Source organism: Gadus chalcogrammus, chromosome 8 (genome assembly GCF_026213295.1).
Source record: "Gadus chalcogrammus isolate NIFS_2021 chromosome 8, NIFS_Gcha_1.0, whole genome shotgun sequence".
In the NCBI taxonomy this organism is placed as follows: Eukaryota; Metazoa; Chordata; class Actinopteri; order Gadiformes; family Gadidae; genus Gadus; species Gadus chalcogrammus.
The window spans coordinates 9,972,768-9,989,556 of NC_079419.1; the positions used below are offsets into that span (position 1 = coordinate 9,972,768).

At 48.3% G+C, this 16,789-nt stretch overlaps 1 protein-coding gene across 2 annotated transcripts; it reads right to left on the reverse strand.

Moving 5' to 3' along the window:
* Positions 1-78: 78 nt before the first annotated feature.
* On the reverse strand, positions 79-15,689 carry retreg1 (reticulophagy regulator 1). 2 transcript variants are annotated; one of them, XM_056596731.1, is made up of 9 exons: positions 15,439-15,689; positions 13,487-13,596; positions 11,498-11,528; positions 4,056-4,173; positions 3,548-3,632; positions 3,235-3,357; positions 2,659-2,729; positions 2,254-2,377; positions 1,602-2,161 (listed from the first exon to the last, which is right to left on the reverse strand). In XM_056596731.1, exons 1-9 carry the CDS (start codon positions 15,681-15,683, stop codon positions 1,602-1,604), a joined length of 1,467 nt encoding a protein of 488 aa, XP_056452706.1. In that variant the 5' UTR covers positions 15,684-15,689. The 2 variants fall into 2 exon arrangements, with proteins under 2 accessions (XP_056452707.1, XP_056452706.1); XM_056596732.1 differs by lacking the exons at positions 11,498-11,528; positions 13,487-13,596; positions 15,439-15,689 and adding an exon at positions 8,074-8,332 and having other exon boundaries at positions 79-2,161.
* Between the last annotated feature and the right edge of the window lie 1,100 nt (positions 15,690-16,789).

Here is a 16,789-nt window from a genome sequence, read left to right on the forward strand (position 1 = left end):
TTACTTGTACATTTTCTTAGAGATTTGCATATATTCAAAGAAATATTTGTTAAATGTTCACCCCAGACTAAAAGTACAACACGTGTAATTTGATTATTTTATTGACAGTTTAGAGATCAGTTACATACATATATATAACTATGATTAGCATTTAGAATGTAGGTTTGGAACTCACAAGATATCGGACATGTGGAGTAGATATTCTGTTCACTGTAAGGCCGAACGATTAGAGGCAGATAGGATTTGTTAAAATAAACTCAAAACCTTTGTGGGATTTAACAGGTGAATGATGCATTCCTGTGTGAGCTAACCAGCCGTGTACTTTTAAGTCATTATCGTTTCATCAGCATAGAGTGACCTTGCAAAAAAAAAGTGAGATGATCTCTATGAACGTTAAGTAAGGGATTCATTAAAAGGGTTTTAGAATACAGCGTGTCTTTTTGGTAAAAGTAACACCTTGTATTGTCCAAGGCACGGATCTACATATGTTTGGACGGCAGAAGAAGACACTGTTATAGTTTGAATAACCAAGGCGACAGAGGCGACCATTTTAACTCAATCCCCGGCTCAATGTTTTCTTCTTGTCCTCAACAAGGAGGCTGTGGCCAAAAAATCTCCCAATGACACCGCAAACTATGGTCTGGTCGACCATGATGTTTGATCATGGTGATGGACGGGTCACTGATGCAAATGATAATAAACCAGGTAATGCATGGTCCTTCCCATGTAGCTCTCTCGCAACAACACCAAACCAAAATGTAAGTGTAATGTAAGTTTATGGCTGAATGAGAATCACATGCATAATATGAGGAGACCTCGCTGCATGTCATATCGAAAACCAAGGCTCTCAACTAAAAAAAAAAGCATACAAAAATAAAAAACACAAAAATATAAAATAACCGTTGTCTAACATCTTTCATTATTTCTCGTGCCTCACACCAGCCTACATCGGTTATGAGTTTGTTTCATGAGGCTGGTTACTTGAGAACCACAGGTGATGGTCAAACTGTATTTCAGGTGCAATATGGCTGTGGAATTCTGGGGGATGTAGTCGATTAGCATGTTGGACGCATAAGGTGTCAACTCTCACACCTTGGATCAGCAGCGATGTTATTGGACAGAACCCTAGCTCCTCAACACAAAGCCAATGAATGATGACACATCACGTGGATGTACATCTGTACCGCTAGAATTACAAACAACCCGTAGTACCGCCTTTAAGATGACTGTAACACTGAAAAACGTTTTATTTGTAGTCCAAACTTCCATCAAGCTACAATCAATGGTAGTCAATTACAACGACTTAAAGAGGCATTGAAAATGTTAACAGCAACATCGATTCACCACCAAAACTCTCATCACCTAAAACAGCCGATTAATAAATCGATGTCCAGTCGATCTATCAAAGTGACCCTGACATCATACCCCCCTCATCTTAGAGGCCCGCACACGGCTGACACAAACTTTAACCAAGTCTCCGGCGGAAAAAGGTGAAAAGTGGATGTCTCCTTCCCATGATCGCCTGCGGTTATCTCTGAAGAACCCCCATCCCACACCCCTTAAGTCCTCGGTACCCTCCTCTCCCACCTCTTCCACCTCCATCAGTGGCGGCCCAGCAGCTTGGAGAAGAACCCCGGGGAGGAGGCCTCGTTGCCGGGTGTGGCCTCCGGACTCGGCCCCTCCTCCTGGGTCAGCTGGCTCCTGACGGCCAGGCCCAGCTCCTTATCCAGCTGTTCCAGCTCCGACTGGTCCAGTAGCTCAAAGTCCTCCACCTCGCTGTCGGACTCCGACTCCCCCGCCAGCGCGATGGGCAGCAGGGCCGTGTTGCATTCTGGGCGTCTAGACCTAGACATGGCCAGGACTTCGGCGGGGATCGCCATGCCGACAGCGGCTTCTATCCTCTCCTGGATGGCGGCCGTTACTGCGGCGGCGATGGCGTCGCTCGCCATCTGGTTGACGAGGTCCATGGCCTGGTCGGTGGGGTCCCGGCGGGGCGGGGCCGCCGAGGTGTGCTTGGACCTGATTGGCCGCCGGGCCCGCGTGGGCGGGGTGGGCAGGCCGATGCTGAGGTCGTCGTCATCGTCTCCGTTTGTTCCCGCGCCGTTGTCCAGCGAGGGGAACTCTGGGAGGCCCCCGATGAAGGCTTCCTCCTTATCGAGGTCTGTTATTGGAGGAGAAGGAACACGAGTGTTGGTGAGGGTCAGAAACAGGATACAGGCGGGTGTGTGTCTACCGGATGGTCGGTGAACACACCTTCTGAGTTGTCTGTCTGCGGGGTATGGCCCTCTGACAGGTTGAAGGTCCCGTTGTCGGTCCAGGTGACGTCTGAGACCTCTGTGTCTGAGACGGACATCTCCTTACAGGCAGTGGAGTCCAGCTGGGGAGGAGAAGGCAGACAGATGTTATCTCCGCCCTCAACGCTCACCCGCAACACCACGGCCAGGAAGGTGCTTTGAGGTTCATTATGATGGAGCTTTACAATAAATGAAGTTTGTTCCCGTGGAAACCGATGGTTACCAGGGTCACCATTGTATGCGATGGTGACAACTGAACAGAGAAAACCACACCGCTGTGCTCACTGTACACAACAAGGAGGAATAGGGTTCTGTCGGTGAGCAGACGGTGTAATGTTATTGGTGGGGGAGGGGGTCAGCTGACCTTGGGGAACAGGGAGGAGAGGTCCGCCTCGATGCTCTCCTTCTCCGACGTGGCCTGGAGCAGTCTCCGCTCTGGAAGGAGACATTGGGTCTGAGCAGGATTTACCGGCTCAGCGGACAGACAACGAGACAATGACATGAGCTTGGTGGAGCTGTCAGACTCAGTTCGTGTGTCCGTACGTACGTATGATGCTGGTACTATACTGAAGGTTGCAGATACTAGTTATGAATACAAAAGCAATATAACCTGGTATTAACTAGTACTTCGACTTTCAGGTTCAGAACGTGAAAGTCTTCTTCGTGAAAGGTCCAGTATCTCCTTCATTTATTTTACTAGATGAATTGATGAATTTACCAATTAGATCTATAGTGGTTAGGGTGATTCAATCCCAGACTTAAGGATCCAGGTTTGATCCCCAATGTCTATCCGCAGGCATCCTGTCCCCTCCCTGCTTCTTCATTACCTATATCTTTATCCACTGTGGGTCTTTCTGGATTAAAAGGTACAAATGACTAAATAGTAGTAAATAGTGAAGGTCTGTAAGCTGTCGTGAGGCTGAAGTCCTCATCACGTTACCATGGTTATCTTTGATCCTCTGGAGGAACTGGCCTACGCCGAAGTCCAGCTTCTGCAGAACTGGCTTCAGCCACAAGGCAAACTCCTGGGAGGAGATCAGGGGCCACAGAAAGACTCCTAGTACTGCAGGGGACAGTGACAGGAAGGGGTCAGAATGGAGGTGTTGACCAGGAAGTCATTGGCTTTGAAGTTTAAGGCAGACCCAGAAGGTAGGGAGTATAGCAATCGTTATTGGTAAACAAATGTCCCTAAAAATGTTGTATTAACAATATACAAGGAAAAATTGTACTTTTAATACAAAAGAAAGTCATACTTAGGACATAGGAAACGACGATGCCTGGAATGTACCGCCCTAGGACGGCGAAGAAGGTGCACAGGCTGCAGACCAGCAAGCAAAACTAGGAGAAAAATGGAGAACCTCACGTTAATATCCAACATGTCCTCCCAACAGGGCTTCATTCTGAGTTCTGGTTCACCAGAGTGTCCACAAAGAAGGCCAAGCCTCGATCTGGTTCAGTCCAAACCCCAATCCAGTCCAGCCTTCAGAAGAACCTTGACTATGGACATGTGTTTGCACCTTTTTGTGTGGTCCAAAACCATCTCCATAACCATCTCCCTAGTCTTGCCTTTGTAAGAACAATTCTTGTCAGGACCCAATCAGAATCCAGTACAACGTTCCTGTTTGAGTACCTGGCAAAGGCTTGACTGTGGACACTATTTGGACCTTCTGGTGTAGTTGTTGGTCGGACCTGACACTGGAGATGTGGTTCTGACCCTGTACTTCAGACCATGGAGATGTGTTTGGACCCTGAGGTTCTGACCTTGCCGGGGTTCTGCTGCTTGAAGGAGGAGGTCTCCTGGAGGAAGAGCTTGAAGGCCTGGCTGACGGGAGGTTCTGTCTCCGACCCCCCAGACTCCCCTGGGTCCATCAGCTTCCAGCTGGCAGAGCAACACACAGCAGTATGAGACATTAGCACACAAACATCTACACACGCACAAATCAACACACTCATCTACACACACACACACACACACACAGCGGTATGACACGTCAGCACAAACACATCTAACCAGACACATCTACACACACAGCGGTATGAGACGTCAGAGCCCACAAACATCTACACACACAGTGGTATGAGATCTCAGAGCACACATACATCATAGACACAGTAGTAGAACCATCAACCCACACACATCATAAACATACCAAGAAATAAACAAATCAGCCCAAAGTCAAGATGGATAGTTTAAGATCAGATCCATTTTGTTATCCCTTCTAATAATCCGACATAACATTCTTTGTTTCCTGCGACCCTTATATATCTCCATCCCTAATGAGGCCGTGGCCATCAGCTCCCAACCCGTGATAGACCAGGAGATCTATGATGTCATCAGGGTGTTCCGGTGACACAACAACAGTCAGAGGCACCCGGGGAAACTTCTAGGAAGAGTGCAACGCCTGAGGAGCTCGGAAACCCGAGGAGACGGCCGACTTCCAGGTATTAACGTGCACGGCGAGGGTGATATGAGGCGTGCATGGCGGGCGTGAGATGAGCGTGCACGTGGCTAGGGAACACGATATCAACAGCAGTGCGTTCACCGGTGCCAAAACTGACACAACATACCCTATATAGCAATGTATGTAGCGCAGAGAACCTAACGCTGAATGGGCATGGAGCTACAGGGTTAAAGGACCTTTAAAGCTGGAGGTTTATTATCGACATGTGATCGGAAAGTAGAACAATCTTTAAGAGTGAGATTCTGACTGAAGTCGGGCCAAGGATCAAACTGTATTTAGATTACAACCTTCAATGGTGTCAACAGTCGAAGGAACGTGGTTTGTCTATTTAGACCACAATTTAACGTGTCCCAAATAAGCCACATTGAATTGGCGGGAAAGAGTTTGGCGGGAAAATGTCTCAGTTTCCCGCCAAAACAGTGGTGATCTATAACTAAAACTAAATAAGAGAACGGAAAACAAACTAGATGCATCTTTAAGAGTAAGAACTCTTACTTCATGAATTGATTGCTAATTACAAATACTAACTAATTCTACGTTTACAAATAACATAACCAGTGAAAGGCAACAAAACGGTGGCTCGAGGGCTAAACCCTGTTAGTGTGCAAACAACATAGGCCTTGTAGCGACCCAAGTTTGGTTCCCACCTGTGGTCCTAAGATCCAGTAAAAATGTTTATAAAATCTTCAAAACCTAGCATGACCAGAACCCTGTTAACACCTAGCATGACCAGGTCCCTGTAAAAACCTAGCATGACCAGGTCCCTCTAAACGCCTAGCATGCTTAGGTCCCTCTAAAAACCTAGCATGCTAGCACACTAGCTTAAGGAACTCACAAGACCCCTTTTCATCTGTCAAGCACAAAATGGACGCCCTTGTGTGTACGAGTGGTTGGTAATAACACCGTGCCCGTGTGACCGTGTTGGCTGGTGTACGATGTTTACGATGTTTATGTTAACTTCCCATAGTGAAAGGCCACATTTGTTGCCGTTGTTACTGCCCAGGATTCTATCAGCTGTTTTTTACTGCTTGTCGGTGGTTGAGTGCTAAATATATACAGGCAAAAGTTACAAGGCAGAGTGACACGTTTCTAAATAGTCATTGATGAAGTGAAGGTTTGGTACAAAAAAATCCATTAGTTACCCTGTAGTCCAAACTGAGGATGGCATGAACGTGACTTGGCACTTTTCAGAGGACAACACAGACACAGACACACACACACACACACACACACACACACACACACACACACACACACACACACACACACACACACACACACACACACACACACACACACACACACACACACACACACACAGCTGTTTGGTGGCATTCCAGTCCACTTACTGAGTGCGGCCTGATTAGTCATAACAATGTTCCATGCGTCCCAGAATACCCCTGGCACCACCAGCGGGCTGGAAACTGGCACCAGGCCTGGCCTTGTTGTAGTGGTGGAGACCTAACCACCACATGGTGCTACGTGTGGCTGAGCCAACCCACCCTCCCCCTTCCCTCCTGAACCCATTCACCTGACTCCCCCCCCTCCCTCTCCGTCTCCCTGCGCCCCCGGCAGCAGCCTCTCTGGAACGTGGTTAGCCGGAAAGGCGACATGGAAGATCTTCTGATCACACGTCCGTCTGGCGATTGGCGGTCAGATTATGGTTTCGTCTTCCTGGAAGGCGGTGCGTCGCCAGGGCAACCAGTCGGACATGTGTATTGGACAACCGAAAACACACAAACAACTACACACATTACTGACCGGTAAACCAACCGACAACATGACCAGCAACATGACACAATCCAACATAAATAATCCGACCACCAACCAGTTGACCAACTACCGACTGTCCGACCAGCTAACCCAACGTCCAATCACAGGACTCAATTACAGACCACATGATCAAGATGGACAACCTGACCTCCTTCAGATTTACTGGTGGAGTCTGGAGGTCTGGAGATCTAGAGGAGTCTCGATCCAGGAGGTCCGCACTCTAGACTCTGGTCTGTTGAATTGGGGACCAGGTGGGGGGACAGATGGTCCGGGGTCTGGGGGTCTGGTGGGGTCTGGTGGGGGGGGGAGACAGGGGTCCGGGGTCTGGGGGTCTGGTGGGGTCTGGTGGGGGAGACAGGGGTCCGGGGTCTGGTCTGAACCTGTCCGGGGCCAGCTGTTGATCAGCTGAGCTGCTGAAGCCTCGGCCCTTAGTGACCCCACGCGCCCTGAGCTCCAGACCTACCCTGGCTGGGTTTGAATATAGAGTATAATACAGGCCTCGCTGTATTTATGATAGAATATATCTATTTATACATGGGAGGATATTTACAATGTATTTATTCACACATAGAAGCAGGCAGACAAGTGCAGGCCACAATACCAGGCGTTTCAGCACGTGTGTGGAAGTAAATATAGTTTGTGCGTGTGTGTGCGTGTGCGTGTGTGTGTGTGTGTGTGTGTGTGTGTGTGTGTGTGTGTGTGTGTGTTTGTGTGACACAGTAACTTGACCTCTGAAGCAGCTAGTGTGTGTTTATGATCTGTGTTGACAGTCGACTTCCCAGTGCTCTGCAGTCCTAATCTACACTGAACAGTGGTTCAGCAGAACCCCAGGGTATAGAGGACCCACGACCGTGGAGACGCGCACCTGAATAGAAACCGCTAGAAGCCCATGGACAAAGTTTCTTTGTCTGTGTAATACTTGACTATTTAATATAAACAATTTCAAGGTGCCCTGAGCACGGAGCCGACAGGCAAAGCTCTAACCATGAGAACAAAAAGGATCCTGTCAATGTAAAATGGTAAATGCACTTCATTTATACCGTGCTTTTATACCAGTGGCCACTCAAAGTGCTTTACATATTGCCTGACATTCACCCATTAATGCACAAATTCACACACGGACGGCGGAGTCAACCATGCAGGGCGACAGCCAGCTGGTCAGGAGCAGTCAGGGTGAGGCGTCTTGCTCAGGCCCACCTCGACACCAAGAGGAGCCGGGGATCGAACAGCCAACCAGCTCTATCTCCTGAGCCACATGCCGCCACAGGCCGGATGTTCTCTATCCCGGCCTTCATCAGTCTACCCTGTCTCTCCTTCAGAACAACACTGCTTCATCAACCTCATGCCTGCATCCAATACACCCAGAGATGGTGCCCCACCTCAGTCCTGATGTAGTCAACCAGAACTACTCCTCAGCACATTACTGATCTGAACACAAACTCAGAGATGCTGCCTCCCCCTCAGTCCTGCTGAGACACACCAGTCAGTGGTCAGAGGGACTACCTCCTCGCTGACCAGACCACCCCTCAGCTCCCATCCTCTACCTCGTCCCTGACTCCTTGCAGGACATTGGGCCAGGAGGTTCAGGAGATCCGGTTCAGGGCGGTTTGTCTTCACGGCGAGGTTTTGACCACCACGTGGATCGGAGGACCAGACGGCGGAGGAGAAACGGAGGATGGGTCTGTCTTGGGCGGCAAAGTGAGATGGTCCACGAAGGTAATCCCAGCAGAAGGTTCCGGCGTGCGGGTCGGGCAGAGGTTGTGTACGTGTGACTCAACGCGAAGCAACTTGTGATTATCTGCCGTCAAGCCCCCCAGCGCGGGTATTTCAACAAGCCTGTCTAAAAATAGACGGGTCACACTGAATTCCTACCGGCCGGCCATCACGAGCTGGGGGGGGGGGGGGGGGGGGGGGGGGGCGGAAGGGAGGGGGGGTGGAAAAGGGGTAAGGAGGGGGCAACACAGAGGGGCTCAGCGAGTTGCTGTTTATGAGTTGGTCTTTAAACGAGGGATCTGGGAGCTGGGGGGACGGGGGGGTGGTTGGTGTAAGGGTGGTGAGGGGGTCGGGGGGGGGGGGGGTGTTGGGTGAGATCAGCCCTCCTAAAGCTCTCTCTGAACTCCCCTGGAGTGACCCAGGAGACCGGACCCCCGCGGCCCGACCATTCTCTCTCTCTCTCTCTCTCTCTCTCTCTCTCTCTCTCTCTCTCTCTCTCTCTCTCTCTCTCTCTCTCTCTCTCTCTCTCTCTCTCTCTCTCACCCTCCCTCCTCCCCCTGTCTCTCTCTCTGATCTCTCCATCTCCTCTCTGTCTTTCTCGCTAATTGTGCTTATTCATGGTCAGGGTGACCTGCAGTGATCCCATCATAGTTAGGCCTCGGGTGTGAAGGTATGTCCTACAGTGGGCGTGGTTTGGAGGTGTGTGTGTACGTGTCAACAGTGAGTGCTGATTGGTTGATTGGAACATTGTGATTGCATCATCGACTCGGGCATAAACAACAACATCCAGCCTATGATGAGTGGGGGGGAGCGACAGACCCGTCCTGGCGGATGCTTTCTCAGAAGTTGGGTAACAGTGCTTTGTCAGGCGCTAGCGTTAGCACTAGCGTAATCAAACACACAGTTGCTTCAGGGTGAATACTCTTTTGAAGGGATAATTCAGCAGACATATTATAGAACATTGTCCGACATTGCTAACCGGACTAATTGCCGGTGTGTTTGTCTCTACATGTTTGAACACCTTTCCTGTCCGTCTGTCAGGCTTCATGTTTAGTATTTGAAACATTATGATGTCATCGACACAGCAGCCAGGCCTGTTGTCACGGCGACATTCGCGGTACTGAGCTCTGGGCATGGACCCACTGACCAATCAGGGCGAGCCTTATCAGCCACACCTGCTGATCCTTTGAGAGGAAGGATGTGATTGGCTGGAAGGCATCTTGAGGGGACTTTTAGTTGTTATGCTAGTGAACAAGTAGTTGTGTCATCCTACACAACCACACACACACACACACACACACACACACACACACACACACACACACACACACACACACACACACACACACACACACACACACACACACGTAAACACACCACTTACACAATAAGAACAAACACACACACATCACTAACATACACACACACACACACTTATCACTACACACAAACTTATCACTAACACAATAAGAAACACACACACACACACACACACACACACACACACACACACACACACACACACACACACACACACACACACACACACACACACACATATCACTAACACACACACACACATATCACTAAAATAATAGGACACACACACACGCACACACACACACACACACACACACACACACACACACACACACACACACACACACACACACACACACACACACACACACACACACACACACACACACACAGTGAATGTGTAGACACATTTAGTAGAAATTAGGAAAGTGTAGTGTGGCTCGTGAGTGTGTGTGTGCCAGGTCTCTCAGGATTCCGTCTCACTGAGATCTGAGGGCGTGTTGCGTAATGTTTTCAGAAATTTCGAGAGAGAGAGAGAGAGAGAGAGAGAGAGAGAGAGAGAGTGTGTTTACTCTTGTGGAGCCCCTCGCAGCGGGGGATGTTTGTGTCTGGAGCGTCAGAGTGAGCTATGCTAATGCTGGTGTTATTGTGCAGATACACACACACACACCTGCAGCTGTCAGCGTGCTTCCTTGGTAGAGTTATCTCCCATGAGCCCTTGCCAGACGCTCAGTATCTCACAACACAGCTCTGACAGACAACAACATGTGACGACCTATAGATATACAAATATAGATACAGATATCGGTACACAGATTGATATAAACATATAGACATATATTCCTATGAGCTGTGTACCCTATATCTATATCTATAATAGATGTAGATTCTATGTCTATATCTATCGCTCAGTGGCGTTGTATTGAAGAGTCTGTCTAATGACTCAATTGTAAATGGTAGGTAGACAGGCATCCTGTATTCGGATGTATAGGTTGAAGCACTTCGATGAGCTCATTGATATCTTATTTGTATGTAAGAGCTGTTTTGCTTCAGCCCAACAGCTCCCCCTTGTGGTGGTGTGTGGCATAACGAGGCGTTCGAGAATAAAAACACACACGTCTTTGTCAGTAACTTTTTCTGTCAATCAGAATGTTCCTTCCTCTCTTCCGTCTGGCTGTCTGCCTGCCTGTCTGTCTGTCTGTCTGTCTGTAGGTCTATATGCCATCCCAGCACATCGATGTTAGTATTAGTAAAGGAATTTCATTTCATTTTTAACAAACCATCTCTTTAGTCATTTAACAGAAGACACATTATCCAAAGCATCTTACAGTGGATTCTGAGACGGGTCCTTAGGGAGTAGGTAGGGGTTAGACAGTACAGAGACAGGTCATTAAGGAGCAGGTAGGGGTTAGACAGTACAGAGACAGGTCATTAAGGAGCAGGTAAGGGTTAGACAGTACAAAGACAGGTCATTAGGAGCAGGTAGTAGGGGTTAGACCAGGGATCTCAAACTCGCGGCCCGGGGGCCAATTGAGGCCCACGGGATGATATTTTGTGGCCCCCTACTTGACATCAAAGTTTAGTATTAGTGCGGCCAGCGCGTTGTTGTCAAACGCACATTTTTGCTGAGTCGCTTGCCATGCTTTTTTATCACTTGTGATAGGGTGACCAGATGTCCCGGGTTTGCCGGGACAGACCCAATTTTGAGTTGCGTGTCATGAGTCCCGACAAAAGCCAAAGGACGCTAAAATGTCCCAGTTTCCACCAACCACAAAGAAATGTCCCCTGTTGTCAGCGATTACATAGCCAACGTGATCTAACGTGGAATACTTGATGTGGCCCAGCCTGACCCAGACTCTACCTCCAGCGGCCCCCAGGTAAGTTTGAGACCCCTGGGTTAGACAGTACAGAGGCTAAGAGGAAGATCAGACGTACCGTCTTGTGACTCGGCTCCAGAGGTCCATCACTGTGGAGAGAGGAGACGTCTTTCAGACCAGGACAGACATGACATGTACGACCCAACGAGCGTTCAAGATGTTTCTACCCGTTATGTTATCTATCTAACATAAAAGACCTCTCATCCAAACCTTGTGGCTGAGTGGTGTGAGCATTTATTATGGGATTCATCTTGAATGTAATGTTATCGTGTTGAGCTGTTTACTAAGAATCTACCTCTGAAAAGAAACTCAGGACAAGGAATAAGAAATAGGAGGATCTAGAGGTCAGCAGAACATGGAAAATAAAGAACCGTTGATAGATGTTCAAACCATCTCACCATCAAGGGGCCTTCATCAAACCTGCCCTGTCCCTTTCCCCTGAGAGCCATTTCAGCTCTAAGGGACCTTTTTCTCTCCTCTTTGCCCACAGGCTGAGTCAGGGAACCAATCCACTGGACATGCTATCATGTTGAACAACCGATGGAAGAAAAGGTTTAAGAACACTCTTAACGTGATTACAATTTAGGGCACGTCTGACGTGTAGGCCAACTAGCTATATATATATATGCTAACCCTATATACAAAGATAGATAGATGGATAAACTGTTACTCACTGTTAGTCTTACATCAACAACAAATGCAATTTCTGAGCACATTAAACTCCCCAGCACAAACCACAGCATTAGCAAGTGCTGTTCAGATTGCCCTGATCTGTATTGATCGGACACGCGAGGGCTACCTGCTATCTAGCATGGCTACAGAACAGTCACAAGACGGGAGTTATGCCTTGACCTGTGGTGTGAGGAGAACAGCCAAGCTGTTGGCTGGGGAGGGGCGAGGTGTTGTTTCCGTCAAGCCAGCTTTTCCTGCTTCTGACGGCCGGACTAAACAGGACAGCTGGAACAGCACCGCAAACTACTGACAATCGCAAACGTTTTTTTCTGCTAACCAGCTGTCTGGTGCCTTCCCATTATGTCTGTCCGTTCAGCCGGGCTCCCTTCCCCTCCCTGGAGGAACAAACATCTTAGTCCTGGGAGGAGGACATCTATCTGTGTTGTATATGGTGACTGGGTTAACCTAAGCTAACCTAAGTACTTGTAGCATTGTGTAGCATCTTATCCTAGCTCTCTTTAGTACTTGGCATGGTGTAGCCTCTTATCCTAGCTCTCTTTAGTACTCAGCATTGTGTAGCATCGTATCCTGGCTATCTTTAGTACTTAGCATGGTGTAGCCTCTTATCCTATCTATCTTTGTTGCATACGGGGAATGGGTTAACCTAGCGATTGTTAGTTCTTGGCACTTGTTTCTGTGAACATCCTCCTTACTGTACAGACAGTGATATATTGTTGTGTATCACTTTGGATAAAAGCGTCTACTAAATGCCCTAAAGGTCAATGTACCAGGGATCCCTCTCCTGGGTTCATTCTCAGGGTCTGTACCCTCTGGGTTTAGAGGGAGAAGGGTTCATGGCTACTGTTTAATGTGAGGTCTGAGATGCCCTTTGAGACTGGAACTGTGATTAAAGGCTGGAACATAAGCGTCTAACTCGCCTGCAGAGCTCTGGTGCTGGCTGCTACTGTAACACCTGCTCCTCACATTCCCAGTGCAGAGGAGATAAATGAGGGGTTTTTGTTCACGTTCGAGGTGAACCAGAGATAGGATTTACATGATGATGTAGGCTATGAACCCAAGCATGCTGTCTGACTATTTCAATCACTGGTGGAATTCTGGCTTGATACTCTAAGATGTAATTAACGTCTTATAAACACTGCCTAAACATTACCTCTTAGATTTTCATTTCAATTGGATAGAACTTAACTTATAACTGTTTTGGTTTAAGTCATTTATATCTATAGAGTGTATGTGCGTGCATGGGAACATGTGTGTGTGTGCATATGTTTAGTTAAGGGTTTGGCGTTTTTAAGGCTCAGCATCTGCGATGGAGCAGTGCATCATGGGAGTCATGTGTCATGAGTGGTGATCCTACCTCTGGATTCAGACAAGATGACCGCCTCTTTGAGAGTCGCCACGGTGACTGCCCCGGCCAGGGAGAGGGAGAGGAGACAGTACACCCGACCTGTGCTGAAGGCCACAAACCTACAGGAAGTACATCACAAGAGACTTGACATCAGCTTCCTGTCTGGTGGCTCTATCTATTCCTTTGTCTGTCCATCTGTCTATATTGCTATCGGCTATCTATCTATCGACATTTGTTTGTCTATCTGTATATCCATGTTTGTAGATCTATCTGCTTATCTATCAATGTTTGTCTATCTGTATATCTGTTTATCTATCTATTTGTTTATCTATGTTTGTGAGTCAGTTTTTCTATGTTTGTCTTTCTGTATATCTATGCTTGTTTATCTGTATATCTATGTTTGTCTATCTGTTTATCTCTGTTTGTCTATCCGTATGTCTATGTTTGTCTATCTGTACATTTAATCTTATCTATCTGTATATCTATGTTTGCACATCTATCTGTGTATCTATGTTTGTATATCTATCTAAGTTTGTCTATCTCTATATCTATGTTTGTACATCCATCTGTCTATCTCTATATCTATGTTTGTCTCTCTGTATATCTATCTGTTTTCTCTAAGGCTAGTTCTCTGTTTGCCTTTCCTTCTTTCCATCCATCCCGTCTAACTCCTTCCTGCATTTCACCTCTTTTAATCTTTAATCCCTCCCTCCCTCTCCCCCCCTCTTCCCCCCCTCCCTCCCTCTCCCCCCTCCCTCCCTCCATCAGCTGGGTGTTGAACAAAGGAACAACATGCAGCCATGGCGTCCTGCCCAGCTAGTCAAACTAGTTTACTCTGCCACCATTGTCCTCCCCTCTGCCTCCCACACGCGGCTACATAACCCTGACGACAGGGGACCTACGCAACCCTGACGACGGTTGACCTAGGTAACCCTGACGACGGGTGAACTAGGTAACCCTGACGACGGTTGACCTAGGTAACCCTGACGACGGGTGAACTAGGCAACCCTGACGACGGGTGAATTAGGTAACCCTGACGACGGTTGACCTAGGTAACCCTGACGACGGGTGACCTAGGTAACCCTGACGACGGTTGACCTAGGTAACCCTGACGATGGCTGACCCAGGTAACCCTGCGACAGGGGACCTAGGTAACCCTGATGACGGTTGACCTAGGTAACCCTAGTGACAGGTGACCACCCACCCACCGCCCACCATGTCCGTCACACGTCCCCAGCCTTGCCGAGCCCCCCCGCCGGGCACCTGATGCCCCTCTGAGGGGAGGGGGGCAGGTCATGGCTGGGGGCCACAGGTCACTTGTGATCAGATTGGGAACGACATGTGATCACATGAGGAACTACATGTGATCATACCAGTAAATACAGGCACTGAGGTGAAGTGTAGTGAACTGAAGTACTTTACCAGACAACAAAACATGGGCCAACACCCAGGACAGAGGAGAAAGATATACCATATACTGTATCTATATCTATAGAACTATATATCTGCACCTATATAGATACATCTATATCGATATGTCTATATCTATGTAACTTTATCTATGAAGTTATATCTATAGGCCATTGCTGAGCCTTTTAAATGTTTACCGCAGGTTTACTCCTCCATCTTAACACCAGCAGTGACACACCTTGAGTTTAAAATCACAATCCCGCAGATTGAGATTATAATAAAAGTATGTTGTCAATACATTATAATGTTATAGAATGCACGTTGTGTATGCATATCAGGGCTCTTAATTCGGTGGTCCTATTTGATGTCGCTGCAATATCCAGATTGTATTTTCATTTTGGTTCAAGGCTCAAATCACAGGCCATAGTGTCAAAGAACACCTAGTCGATATCATAAGCATATTTATTCCAAATCAACTATTGCCCTTCTTAGAGAAAACTCTGAACACGCATATCTGCACGAGTCAGAAAGCACTGCGTCATGCTGCTCACCAGAATGCGCTGTTGACGGCGGCGAACAGCGCGGCCGTCCGCGCGCCTCTCCTCCAGTTCACGGAGCTCCAGAGGCGGCGTGGGGCCGCCAGCCACCACGCCCGGGCCTCCGGTTCCGGCTCCCCGTCCGCCTGCCCACCACCCACCGGCCGCCCACCGCGGCCTCCCGGCCCGGCGGCGGCGGCAGCATCATCCTCGCCCCCGGCGCTGCTCTCGGTCCTCTCGTGGCTCGCCATGGAAAACATGAACGGGCCCCCACGCGCACTGCACGAAGGCGCGACGCCGGCCGCTCGGTTGTGTTGTGGTGACGTCAGCGGGAGCCGGTCCGCCTGGTCCTCCCCGTGTGAGTGCGCGCCCGCGTGCGTGCGTGGGAGTTTTAGCGTGCGCTTGTGTTTTGTGTGCGCGGCTGCGGGGAGGTGGGGGGGGGTGACGTCATACTTATTATGTAGCCGTCTGCGACCGTAATAAACAAGACTAATGATTCATCGGAAAAAGTTGTAGCTTCACGTTTCCCTCTTTTAGATGATGGCGGACATTATTACTATTTAATTATCAATATAATTTCGCAACAACAATATAACTATTGTTGTTATTACTTTAATTAGGCTATCTTCGTCTCTAGGCCTATACGCTATTCAATGTTTATCATAACTTGATCTATAACGTAATATAGAGGCTTCTGCAACTGAATATATATATATATATATATAAATTATATAAGGGTACATTAAATATCATTCTGTATATATTCCGTATAGTGTGCTGCTCTGAACCTTCTTGGGTCCTTGAATGAGCCTAGTGTGTGTGTGTGTGTGTGTGTGTGTGTGTGTGTGTGTGTGTGTGTGTGTGTGTGTGTGTGTGTGTGTGTGTGTGTGTGTGTGTGTGTGTGTGTGTGTGTGTGTGCGCGTGTGTGTGTGTGTTTGACATCTATCCCCGGCCCTAGTGTGGTTACATAACAGGTCCCTATTCACTGGATGTAATAAAAGGTCTCACTCTCAGCTGTATCTTGTGATGGAGCCCAGAAGCTAGACTAACCGACGGCCGGCGGTCGTACTTATAACCGGACAAAAGGCAGTGCAGGTATCGCGGAGACCACCCCGACCCAGTTATCCCTCTGCTCGAGTCCGGCAACTAACGGTCAGAACACGCTGCCAAATAGTGATCCATCAGAGTGTGCTCCGCTTTCCCGTTCCAATAACTATCAGAACACGATGCCAAATAGTGATCCCTCAGAGCGCGCTCCAATTCCCCGCTCATGTCTAACGACAAACTGCCGTTTTCCCGTACATTTCACCACATCGGGGCTTACACCAACGACTCGTTGGTGTTCTTCATGTTATTCATGAGCGCC